At 38.4% G+C, this 12,173-nt stretch overlaps 1 protein-coding gene across 3 annotated transcripts in view; it reads right to left on the reverse strand.

The window, feature by feature from the left end:
- Snx27 (sorting nexin family member 27) overlaps positions 1-12,173 on the reverse strand; it is a 97,709-nt gene that overhangs the window by 37,000 nt on the left and 48,536 nt on the right. For all 3 annotated transcript variants that reach the window (XM_004632353.3, XM_004632352.3, XM_023716469.1), the window contains exons 4-6: positions 9,747-9,811; positions 7,505-7,609; positions 2,333-2,411 (exon numbers count right to left, since the gene is read on the reverse strand). In XM_004632353.3, coding sequence (XP_004632410.1) covers positions 2,333-2,411; positions 7,505-7,609; positions 9,747-9,811 — 249 coding nt within the window. The remainder of the gene's footprint in view (positions 1-2,332; positions 2,412-7,504; positions 7,610-9,746; positions 9,812-12,173) is intronic.

The following is a 12,173-nucleotide window of genomic DNA, read 5'->3' on the forward strand; positions in this document are numbered from 1 at the left end:
TGTCCATTTTGTATCTGTGTATTCAAATGGCTAGGATCGATACACAGTTACATTCTCTTAATGAATAGAGGGATTTGTTCTAATGGTGTATGTAAGTAGGATATCATGTCTGCATCTTGTACAGCAATTAACCTCTAGGAAGAATGTATACAATGTGTTAATTATTGAAACTGTCCTACCAGTTTTTTTTAAATTTTATTTATTTATGTGGGGGGGGGCAGCTCAGCCCACCAGGGGGCGGGGCTGGCTGGCATGTGGTGCTGGAGGATTGAACCGCAGTCCCTGTGCTCTGCTAAGCTTGTTCTAAGTAGGTGCTTTAGACCACTGAGCCATCTCACTAGCCTACCAGTTTGGTTTGAAACTGTCTCATTGCTATTTGTTTCTCAATAAATTTATGGAAAAAAAATATAAGCTATTCAAGGCAGATCCGATATGGCAGGTTATCATTAAATAGAGCACAGGTCAGAGTCATCAAGGAGCTCTTGCCCAAGCACCACAAAATGCCCAGGTTTGTGCAAGTCTATCCCTTCTAAATATGACCAAGGTCAGTTCAGCCCAAACATTTGAAATCTATCACTGAAAGGTAGGTCCTTCAGTCACCATGATGACTGCAGACAATAACAACTCCAAATTCAGCTTGAAATACCCGATCCATTATCTGATAAGTTATAGCTGCTATCCACTCTTCAGCATTAGTCTCTGCTCTTACCTAGCTATGGGCATTCTCAACAAACTTCTTGTATTGTTAAGACCTAAGATTAGAATCTAAGTATCCTGATACCTTAGCAATCCTTTCTAAAGTTTTTTCTTTTGGTAGAACCACGGACTGACCTCAGGTCCCTGTGCTTGCCAGAAAAGTGCTTATTCTACTAAGTCATCTCCTTGGCCCCTATCAATCCCTTCTAACATAATTTATATCTGATTAGGTAGGCTGTTGAGAGTTGGGGAGAAAAATATAATGTGGAAAATAATTGCTTCAGGGGAATCAAAGTTGCTATCTCTAGACCTGGGAATAATAATAATAATAATAATAATAATAATAATAATAATAAAGGGCCGGGGAGATGGCTCAGTAGAATAAACATTTCCCTGGCAAATGAAAGGGCCTGAGTTCAATCCCCAGTTCTGACCTAAAAAAAAGACATAGACCTGGGATTGCAAGATGACTGCAACCTGCCACACTCTTCTCCTGGGATGAAGATCTAATCAATCAGTATTATCTATGTCATTTCTGATCTTAGGCTTGTATACACATGATGTGGAAAAGACCTATAAATTACAGGAAACCCATGTCATCAGAGCAAGCCCTCAGAATCCCTTCAGATTTATGATTGCGATGCAACCAATGTGACTACCACCTGCAGATTTTATAGAAAAGAAATTTCCTGTCACCATGCAATAAAATTTTCTAGGATGAGGAAATTTTCACACAGGAACTTAAATATATGCATTAAAACAAAAGCTTTTCACCAATATAAAGTATCTCGGGGCCGGGGAGATGGCTCAGTAGGATAAGTGCTTGACTGGCAAACGCAAGGATCTGAGTTCAATCCCCGGTTCCGCAAAAAAAAAAAAAAAATTATCTCTGGGGGTGCGCAAGTTAGCTCGGTTGTTTAAGTGAATGCTTGGGCAAACTCAGTCAGGCACAGGGGACCGCGGTTCGATCCCCAGCTCCACAGGCCACACCAGACCTGCCTTTAAGGCAGCTTAGCTCAGCAGATTAAAGTGCCTGCTTAGGCAGACACAGCAGCTGGGGTTCAATCCCCGTGCACTTTGTGCTGTGCTATGCCGGCCTGCCCGCAGGGCGCACTGAGATAGCAATTGAAACTGGACCTGGTGGTGTGTGTCTGTAATCCTAGCTCTTTGGGAGGTTGAACACAGGTGGATCACTACGAGTCTGATCTACGTAGTAAGATCCTATAGACCCTGTAGACCCTACTAAAAAATACAAAAAAAAAAAAAAAAAGTATCTCCAACTTCTAGAAACAAAAAACTAGTCTTAAAAATCTTGACAAAAAACATGAAGGAATAATCTGAAATTATATGGCCTTCTCTTTTAAAGCCATTTGTTTCCCTGAAATACATAAATTCTGAACTTATGATTTAGAAGTCCCACATGAAAATATCTGAGTTGGTGCTGGATGTAACCCACAGGTGCTGACAAAAAAAGGAAAAAAGATCAACAATGATCAGGCATACTTATGACCAGATGTAGCAGGATTTGCTAAGTGGGATCTTCCCCCATCTTCAAGCTCTTTTCAAGGAAGAGTTTTTGCCCAACAAGACCAGAATAAAATACTCCCCAAACTCAATATTAGCCTCTAGCACTTACCGAAGGAATGATTGATCACTTCAAATAAGGCAAAGTAATTCACTGTTGTACTGTCCATGCCAACCTTTGCTGCAATAGCCTAAAGTTCAAACAGGATAGAATGGTTTAAGAAGACCAAGTCAGACAATGCTGTTGGGAAACACAGGTGTATGTATGAGAGGGCAAGGGAGGAGGGGAAAGGTTTGTTATCTTGGTTTTATAAGAACTATCATGACTCATCATTATCTCATTTATTCTTTCATTCATTCACTGGTGCTACGGCTTAAAACCCAGGGCACTACACATGGTAGGCAAGTGTTCTATTATTATTATTATTTTAAGTGTTCTATTATTGAGCTATACTCCCTGCCCCATGATTATCTTTCTCCAGTGTCCATGCACTCATGCACATAATTGTATGAAAGCAAAGGAAAAGGACACTTGCATTTGACCCACACAGCACATCTGTATGAGTTTCTCCCTTCAAATACAAGCTGATAATAGTTTCTCTTTATTATCAGCTTTCCTCTGAAATATGACTGCACTTTACAAAGCTTTTTCTTTAATAGCATTTAAAAGGAAAGTATGTGATAATAAGATAAATCTTAAAAAAGAAAACAAATTTTTAAATATTCATTTGCACATAGCCTACATTTATATAGGACATCAAAAGAAAGAGGGAAGGAGAAAGGGAGGGAGGGAGGAGAGAGAGAGGGGGAGAGAAAGGGAGAGAAGAAGAGGGAAAAGGAAAGGAGAGGGAGAGGGAAAGGGAGAGAGATCAATGAATAATACATATAGTTTTCATTCTCTTTCTTTTTAAAAAAAAATGGGCTGTGGAGATAGCTCAGTGGTATAAGTACCTCCTGAGCAAGTACAAGGTCCTGAGTTTGATCCCTGGTACCACAAAAAAAATTTTAAAAATAAATAAAAATAGGGGCCGGGGAGATGGCTCAGTGGAATAAGCGCTTCTCTGGCAAGTGCAAGGGCCTGAGTTCAATCCCCAGTTCCACCAAAAATAAATAAATAAATAAAAATAAAGACAGAAACTCCCTCTGTCCCTCTGTGCCAGGCTACTCCCATCCTCAAGTGGTCCTTCTGTCTTCCCCTTCCAAGTAGCTAGAACTACTGGCGTGAATCTCAATGCCAGTTGGATTATTCAGCTTGAAACATTGCAGGTTAACTTTATTTTGGCTTTCTTTTCTTAAAGGTACAGGAAATTGAACCCAGCTAGGTTCTACCACTGACATACATCCCTACTCTTTTTATACTTTTTGTTTCAGGGCTGGGCTAAAATCTGTGATCCTCTAGTCTCAGCCCCTCTAGGAGCCAGGTTTATAGGAGTACAGCTGGCCCACCAATACTCTGTTTTCAGATGATCTATGACAGATTACAATCATCTCCTAAAGATTAATATCATCAATACCCATATGAAAATATCAAAATAATGTGACAAGATACATATTAAATAGGATCAGTTCTCTACTGTAGGAATTAAGGTACTAACATAAAAAATAAAAAAGACTCCATGTGCAAATATATGAGAATTGAAATTGCATAACAATAACAAAACAACAGTAATAAAATCCCTTTTTCAAAATCAATCCTACTGCCGAGTAGATGGCTTACCGGCATAAGTGCCTGCCTGGCAAGTACAAGGTCCCAAGTTTGATCGCTGGAACCAAAAAAACAAAAACAAAAACAAAAAAACAAAACAAAACACCAAGATCAATCTTAGTGTTAATTAAAGAATACAAAACTTCTGCATATTAGTACCTCATGAACCAAATATGATTCCATCCTTCCCACATCTGCTCACACATCAAGCCTAGGTCACTGTGGATGTGATGTAGGAGCAGGACATTTGCAGTGTTCTCCATTACCACTTTATACTGAAACTGAAATGAAACTGAAATGCCACCAACTTTAGAAAATATAAAAAAGGTTTAGAAAATGCTTCTACTTAGAAGTCTCAATAACAGTACTGATGGCTCAGGGGAATAAGTGCTTCCCTGGCAAGCACAAGGGCCTGAGTTCAATTCACCAGTTCCGCCAAAAAAAAAAAAAAAAAAGGATTGGGAGAAGGTATTAAAATACCAATCAAATAAAAACCAACAACAATGACCCTATACCTTGATAAAGACACATTGAAAAAATAAAAAACAAAAAATATCACCAAGCTGTAAAAATTATTTTTTCTTGCAGCTATAATGTCACTCTAGAGGGCCGGGGAGATGGCTCAGTGGAATAAGCGCTTCCCTGGCAAGCGCAAGAGCCTCAGTTCAATCCCCGGTTCTGAAAAAAAAAAAAGAAAAAAAGAAAAAGAAAAAAAGAAAAAAATATATAATGTCACTGTAAAATTTCATTTTTTTAAAGAGTCTCACTGTGTAGTGTAGGCTGTCCTTGATCTCACTTATGTAGCCCAGGATGGCTTTGAACTCACAGTGATCCTCCTGCTTCTGTCTCCTAAAGGCTGGGATTATAGGTTTGCACCATTCTGCCTGGCTTTCACTGTATAATTTTAAAGATGTCTCATATCCTACGATATCCTTGCCACAGTATTTGTCAAAGTATGAGGGCTAGATTTGTTTGCTACCAAAAAAAAAAAAAAAAGGAAATGTAAGAATTGATACCTAGGTCTGGTGAGATGGCTCAGTGGTCTAAAGCACCTACTTAGAACAAGCTTAGCAAAGCCCAGGGACCGCGGTTCAATCCCCCAGCACCACATGCCAGCCAGCCCCGCCCCCTGGTGGGCTGAGCTGGCCACACACACACACACACACACACACTCAAATAAATAAATAAATAAATAAAATGGAAAAAAAAAAGATTTTCAGGCAAACAAGGTTTCTAGGTATCAATTCTTTTTTGTTTATTTATTTATTTATTTATTTATTGTGTGTGTGTGTGTGTGTGTGTGTGTGTGTGTGTGTGTGTGGCCAGCTCAGCCCATCAGGGGGCGGGGCTGGCTGGCATGTGGTGCTGGGGGATTGAACCGTGGTCCCTGTGCTTTGCAAAGCTTGTTCTAAGTCGGTGCTTTAGACCACTGAGCCATCTCACCAGCCCCTAAGCTTGTTCTAAGTAGGTGCTTTAGATCACTGAGCCATCCACCAGCCCCTGCCTGAAAATCTTGATCATTAGGTTGAAGGCAAATGAAAAAGGCCCACCTACAAACAATGCTATGCCACATAGCACCCAGATTATGATTTTTGACATATTCATAATAGTGCTGTAATTTGTATGTTTCACTGTGAAGAAGCTTGAGCCACTGGTGGTATATGTATAGCTGTCTCATCAGATGGCTTTTTATTAATTTTATTAGTAAAAAGACTGATAAAAATGATTAGATCTATTACTGCCATAAGTGGCACAAGCTGCCTACTGGGATACCAGTGATAGTTCAAACCAGTGCAAAGTATTAAATACCATTTCTTATTAACAGGAATCAGAATTCCTCGAGGCAATAACTTATTCTAGATCAATGGCAGAAACTGTACACAGGTGAGTCTAAGACATCCTGCAAAAGGCAAAGATGCTATCATCAACTAATGGACTGCATCAAAAGTATACAAGAACAGATATGATGGAGCATCTACTGTCAAGTGATGCGAATTTGAACATCAAAACAATAATGTACGCTACTGATTAAACAATATTTAACTTTTATAAAGTTATTAAAAATTATTTATTTAAAAATGTGATACTACAAAGTAAAATACAACAATGGACATCATTAGAATCAACTAAAAGGAAATCTCTACTCTGAGAACTGGTAATAAAAGGAAAATGAAATATCCTTTTCTCCACAAAGTATGTTTCATAATAACTAAGCTGAGTTTATAAGAAAAAGTTATTTATAGAAAATACTATTAGAAAACCATCACTCTGCAACTTTTATGAAATTATTTGTTAATTATCAATGGTTGGTAAAAGAGAAGCAGGAAACTTTACTATAGAGAGGTCACACCTACTGATTAATCTTGCTGCCACTAAAAGCAGAGAAACCAGATATTGTGCTCCACCTGTGGAGAAGGAATATTATGTACACAGTACCTATTAATGAAGCTCATATCAAAAAAGAATGTGAATCTGAACAAGCCTCTAGAGCAAATTTCAATTTATGGAAAATATAAGAAGCTGGGAATGATGATGCACACCTGTAATCTCAGCACTTGGGAGGCTGAAGCAGGAGGATAGCCACAAGTTGGAGGCCAGCCTGGGTTACATCACGAGTTCAAGGCCAGCCTGGACTATATATAGCAAGACTCTATCTCAAAAACAACAAAAACAAAATATAGATACAGAGACAGAGACAGAAGAACATATGAAATGACACTACAAAAGAACAAGCAAACTCATTTCACAGGACACTGACCCAAATTTAGTAAGAAAGCAACGGCACCAAGGTGCGGGGGAGGAGGTTTCTCAAGAGGAACTACTCTATATTAAAATAAACATAAAAACAAAATGTGATATAAATCTTATTTAGATATAGATTTTAAGCCAAATGTAAAAAATTACTTTTAAACTATTAGAAAGATTTGACTATGGGTAGTTGTTACTTAATACTAAGAAAATAGTGCTATTTTTTTTAGGTTTGATAATGGCATTGTGGTAATTAAGAAGAACAATGATAGCTTTAGATGCATACTAAAGTATAGATAGGTCTTCCTAAGATGGGTTTTGTTTAAAAAGCTTAAAAAGGATACATGGCACAAATGTGGCAAAATCTTATTAAATGCAATAGATGAGTGTTGAAGACGTAGCTCCAAGGTAGAGCACTTGCCTAGCAGATGGAAGGCCTTGTGTTCAAACCCTAGTGCCCTGCCCACACACAAAAAATATATGGATAGTCACTGTACTATTCTGAACTCACGTATATTAATATTTTTTACAATAAAAAAGGTAGGGTCCTCAAGGAGGACCAAGTGCTTTGATATTAATAGTAACGATTTAAAATAAATGTATTAGGTGCTAGATACTATAAGCACTTGATTTGATTAGTGCATTCTATTTTCCTTTCTTAGCTTTGTACCATCCCAAGTTGAAATTTACTTGTTCAAGTTTAATTTACCTGGGGCCGGGGAGATGGCTCAGTAGAATAAGTGCTTGCCTGGCATGCACAAGGGCCTGAGTTCAATCCCTGGTTCCACAAAAAAAAAAAAAAAAGAAAGGAAAAAAAAAAGTTTAATTTACCTGATATACTTGGTCTGTAGTACTGTTCTTTTTCACTCTGACTGTAACTGTTGTTCCATCTGGTAATGCTACCCTCAGTTCTACATCAGATACGCCATTGTAATTCTGGGGAAAAGACAGAGAAAGAATTTGACCCAGTACATTCCCCACTCTCCTTCAAACATGCTAGCTAGACAGTAATCCAAACATGTTAATAGACAGAAAGCTAGTTCTAACAAAAAGGGGGGAAAGAGATGCTTTAAAAGGTAATATATTTACAGGGGCTGGGGAGATGGCTCAGTAGACTGTTTGCCTGGCAAGCACAAGGGCCTGAGTTCAATCCCCGGTTCCACCCAAAAAAAAAAAAAAAGAAAAAGAAAAGGTAATATATTTACAAGTCATACACCTAACTATAGGCTGTGACAAAAGTTAACCTTTAAATGCACAGGGAACAAAGAAACATATTGGAAGCCAATGTGTTCACATTTCAAGACAGAAAACTGTGCGAAGCAGTCTAGGTCAAACACAGAGATCTTGGGTTTACTACTTCTATCACCTCATTCAGAACTCACAAATGAGAAAACAACTGAAAGCAGTAATTCTAGCAAATACTCTCTGGTTTCAATAGTTAAGGTTTGTAGCCTGGCTGACGGGTATCTGAAGTTCCTTTCTAAACCCTGAAATAATCAGGACATCTTTGAAAGGAAAATGAATGAGGTTCAAGGATATGAATTAATATGATACACAATCTTCTAGCAAAGACCAAACAACTCATTCAGTTTTAAAGAAATATTTAGGGCTAAAGGTGTGATTCAGCGGCAGAGTACTTGTGGAGATTTTATGAGGCCTGGGTTCAATCCTCAGTACCATGAGAACAAAGCAAAATAAAAACTCTTATTTAACACATTTCTCTAACAGATTTTTGACCTTATAATTTTTATTACAGAGAAATAACTATTTAGGGATAAGTCCATTTTCATTAACACTTTGAAAAATTATTACTCATTGCCTAAAACCACCCTAAGTATCACAGTAGTCCCTCTTTACCCACTGGGAATATGTTCCAAGACCTAGTGGGAGCCAGAAACCAGGGATGGTACTAATCATGTCATTAATGCTCTTTCCATCCTCCCTAACTACTTATCACCCACTGTGGCTGCAGCTTTTGTAGTCTGAGGCAAGATAGCAAAATTAGCATGAATTTATTTTTTCTTCTCACAGAAAAGTGATCCATTTTTCCCACAGATCTTACCAACCTCAACTTCTGTGTATGGTTTTTCTATAATTTTTGATTTTGAGAGAGGGTCTTGCTAAATTGCCTAGGCTGGTCTCAAATTGCCTACTGCTGGGATTACAGGTATGTGCCATCATGCCTATGATCTTACTGCTGACAAATTTTACCTTTTGAACTTAAAAGGAAGCAACACTACTAAAGGAGCTAATATCCGAATTGCTGGCATCACTACTTTTGTCCTTAAAAACATTCCTAAGTAAAAGTTGAGTATAAGCATTGAGCAATCAATATGACAACTGATTCAGCTACTAAGTGGCTAACAAGTAGACGACATACAGAGTAAGTATGCTCAATTCAGACCCCCAATGTAACTGTGACGGACAGCATGAGACTTGATCACACTACTCAGAATGGCACACAATTTAAAACTCATGAATTACTTATTTCTGGATTGTTACATTTAATATTTTCAGGCCATGGTTGACCACAGGTTAATTGAAACTAGATAAATCAAAATCAGGGACAGGGAAGGATTACTATTCTTTTATTATAAGCCCTTGTCTGCAAGAAACTTATAATCTAGTTGAGAAAACAAAACATATTTAATTAATATTTATTAAGCACCTACAACACGCTTGATATTGTTCTAGGGTACTGGAAACATAAAGATGATCAAGACTTAGCTCAAACTTTTGTAAGCTAAAAAACCAAAGTAACAAACCTACTGCAAACTATGTATAAAAATAAGAGAATGAGATAGTCATAAGGTGATTAATTGAGTGTTACTGGCTGTGGATGCTCTTAGTGGAATGAAAAACTCATGACCTGAATCATCAGAGAGAGCAGCAAAAAGAAGGTGGCTCTGGTGGTCTCAAAGGGTAGCAAGCAGGATACATATAAAAACAAAGTAAAAGAAATATAGTCATCTGGAGAGTTTACTGCCATCCATACATAATCAATATCTTTAATAATTTCTGTCCCATAAGGATCAAAGAGGAAAAGTAGTCACTAAAGGGGGTATTCACTTACCTCATCTGATTCCGACAGGAATTCCTGCATGATGTCACTCTCACCAATTACTCGTATTGAACAAACTGGAAACAAAGGTAGAATCTGGCATAAAGTCCTACACTTACAATAAAGAATACAAAGTCAAGAATACATCAAGGCCTAAGTTTAAATCACCAATATCAGGCAATCCCTGATATATGAAGTTTTTACTTTTTTTATGGTTTTTTGAGACAGGGTCTTCCTCGGTAGTTCAGGCTGGTGTTGAACTCACTATGTAGCCAGTTCGGCCTCAAACTCACAGTTACCTACCTGTATCAGCCTCCCAAGTGCTGGGATTACAGCTATGTGCCACCACACCCAGCAAGATTTTAAGGCATGATAAATATTCATCTAAATATGATCTAGAAGAAAGGAATAGGAAATGCAAAAGTACTCTGCTGTCTGGTCCTGCCCCTGGGACACACTGAGAAAGGCAATGGAGACTGGGCGTGGTGGCACACGCCTGTAATTCCAGCTCTTGGGAGGCTATAAACAGATAGATCACTATGAGTACGACCTAGTACTGAGACCCTGAACATTTTGTTTACCCTTCTCTAAAATACAGAAAGAAAAAAAAAATTAAACATACCCAGAAAAGAAAAAGAAAAATATAGTAAATCTAACTTCATAGTCTTATGTGACCTTTACGAGGCTAAAACAACAGATCAGAGGGAAAGAAGCTGTAGAAAGAAAAGGTCAATTAAGAATAAACCAAGTGGGCTGGGGAGATGGCTCAGTAGAATAAGTGCTTGCCTGGCAAGCTCAAGGGCCTGGGTTCAATTCTTGGTTCTGGAAAAAAAAAAAAAAAAAAAGAATAAACCAAGTATGGGGCTAGTGAGATAGCTCAGTGGACTAAGTGCCTATTTAGGCAAGTGCAGGGATCCGGGTTCAATCTCCGGCACCACATACCACAATGGCCCCCACCCTGAGCACTCTGAGCTATGTACCAAGACTGGGTATGGTACACCTATAATCCCACTGCTGGGGAGGCTGAAAACAGAAGGATCAGTATGAGTCCGAGCTATGCAGTGAGACCCTGTACCAAATACATTAAAAAAAAAAAAAGGATAAGCCAAGTATAAAACTGTAACATAAAAGGAAACATATCGGGCTGGTGAGATTGCTCAGTGGTCTAAAGCACCTACTTAGAACAAGCTTAGCAAAGCACAGGGACCACGGTTCGATCCCCCAGCACCACATGCCAGCCAGCCCCGCTCCCTGGTGGGCTGAGCTGGCCCCCCCCCACAAAATAAATAAATAAATGAATAATTTTTTTTTAAAAAAAGGAAACATATCTATTAGGCCTAGGAACAGGCCAGTCAGAAAACAATAAAGATGTAAAAACCACTGTTGGTAAAGAAGTATGAAGCTGAGTACATCATCTCACTTTACTGATTTTAGCTTCAAAACAACAGTGGGGTGGGTGGGTGTGTGTGTGTGTGTGTGTGTGTGTGTAAAGTAGGTGATTGTCTAAATCTAAGAAATTTAATTTCCTGATTCTCCCATGAGGACGGTAAATTACACTGATGATTTTACTTCATTTGATTGAAAAAAACACATGTACCCTCGCTTATTTCCCTAGGGCTGCATTCATAGGCCAGTCCATGTTAGGAAAAGCTAAAAACAGATGAAGAGTTCCACTACCTTCTATGGGGGAAATAGTTTTTCTTCACTGATAAAGCTCTCTACCAAAGTTTTAAAATTTTTAACTAGGTCATTAGTTCTTACAGGACATAAGGACACAAAATTACTAAACATCATATTGTTCTATTAAACTACCATTTTAAGGGAAAGCCTATGCCACACCTAGCAAGTTATTTAACTCTAATGTGGCAAGGTAAACTCTCTTTTCTAAGCCATGAGATAAGCTACCTTATTTAGGAGAACAGGGGATTGAACTCAGGCCCTTTTTTCTACTTAGCTATCTCCCCAGCCCCTGAATAGCTTTTCTGTAGGATGTATCAATGAGTCAAGAATCATTTTATTTTATTTATTTATTATTTATTTACTTATTTTTTTGCGGAACCAGAGATTGAACTCAGACCCCTGTACTTGTCAGGGAAGCGCTTATTCTATTGAGCCATCTCCCCAGCCCCAAGAATCATTTTATTTTATTTTTTTGGAACCAGGGATTGAACTCAGGCCCGTGCGCTTGCCAGGGTAGTGCTTATTCTACAGAGCCATCTCCCCAGCCCCCAAGAATCATTTTAATAAAAATATCTTAAATATTGCCCAATTAGTTCCCAAATCAATTCCGTATATTGGCATATCTGCCTTACTTGTTAGCTGGCAAATAATGTAGATGCATAAAAAACTATTCATAGGGGCTGGGGAGATGGCTTAGTGGAATAAGCACTTCCCTGGCAAGCACAAGGGCTTGAGTTCAATCCCTCGTTCGGCCAAAAA

This window comes from Octodon degus, unplaced genomic scaffold (genome assembly GCF_000260255.1).
Source record: "Octodon degus isolate 3935 unplaced genomic scaffold, OctDeg1.0 scaffold00048, whole genome shotgun sequence".
Taxonomy (NCBI): domain Eukaryota; kingdom Metazoa; phylum Chordata; class Mammalia; order Rodentia; family Octodontidae; genus Octodon; species Octodon degus.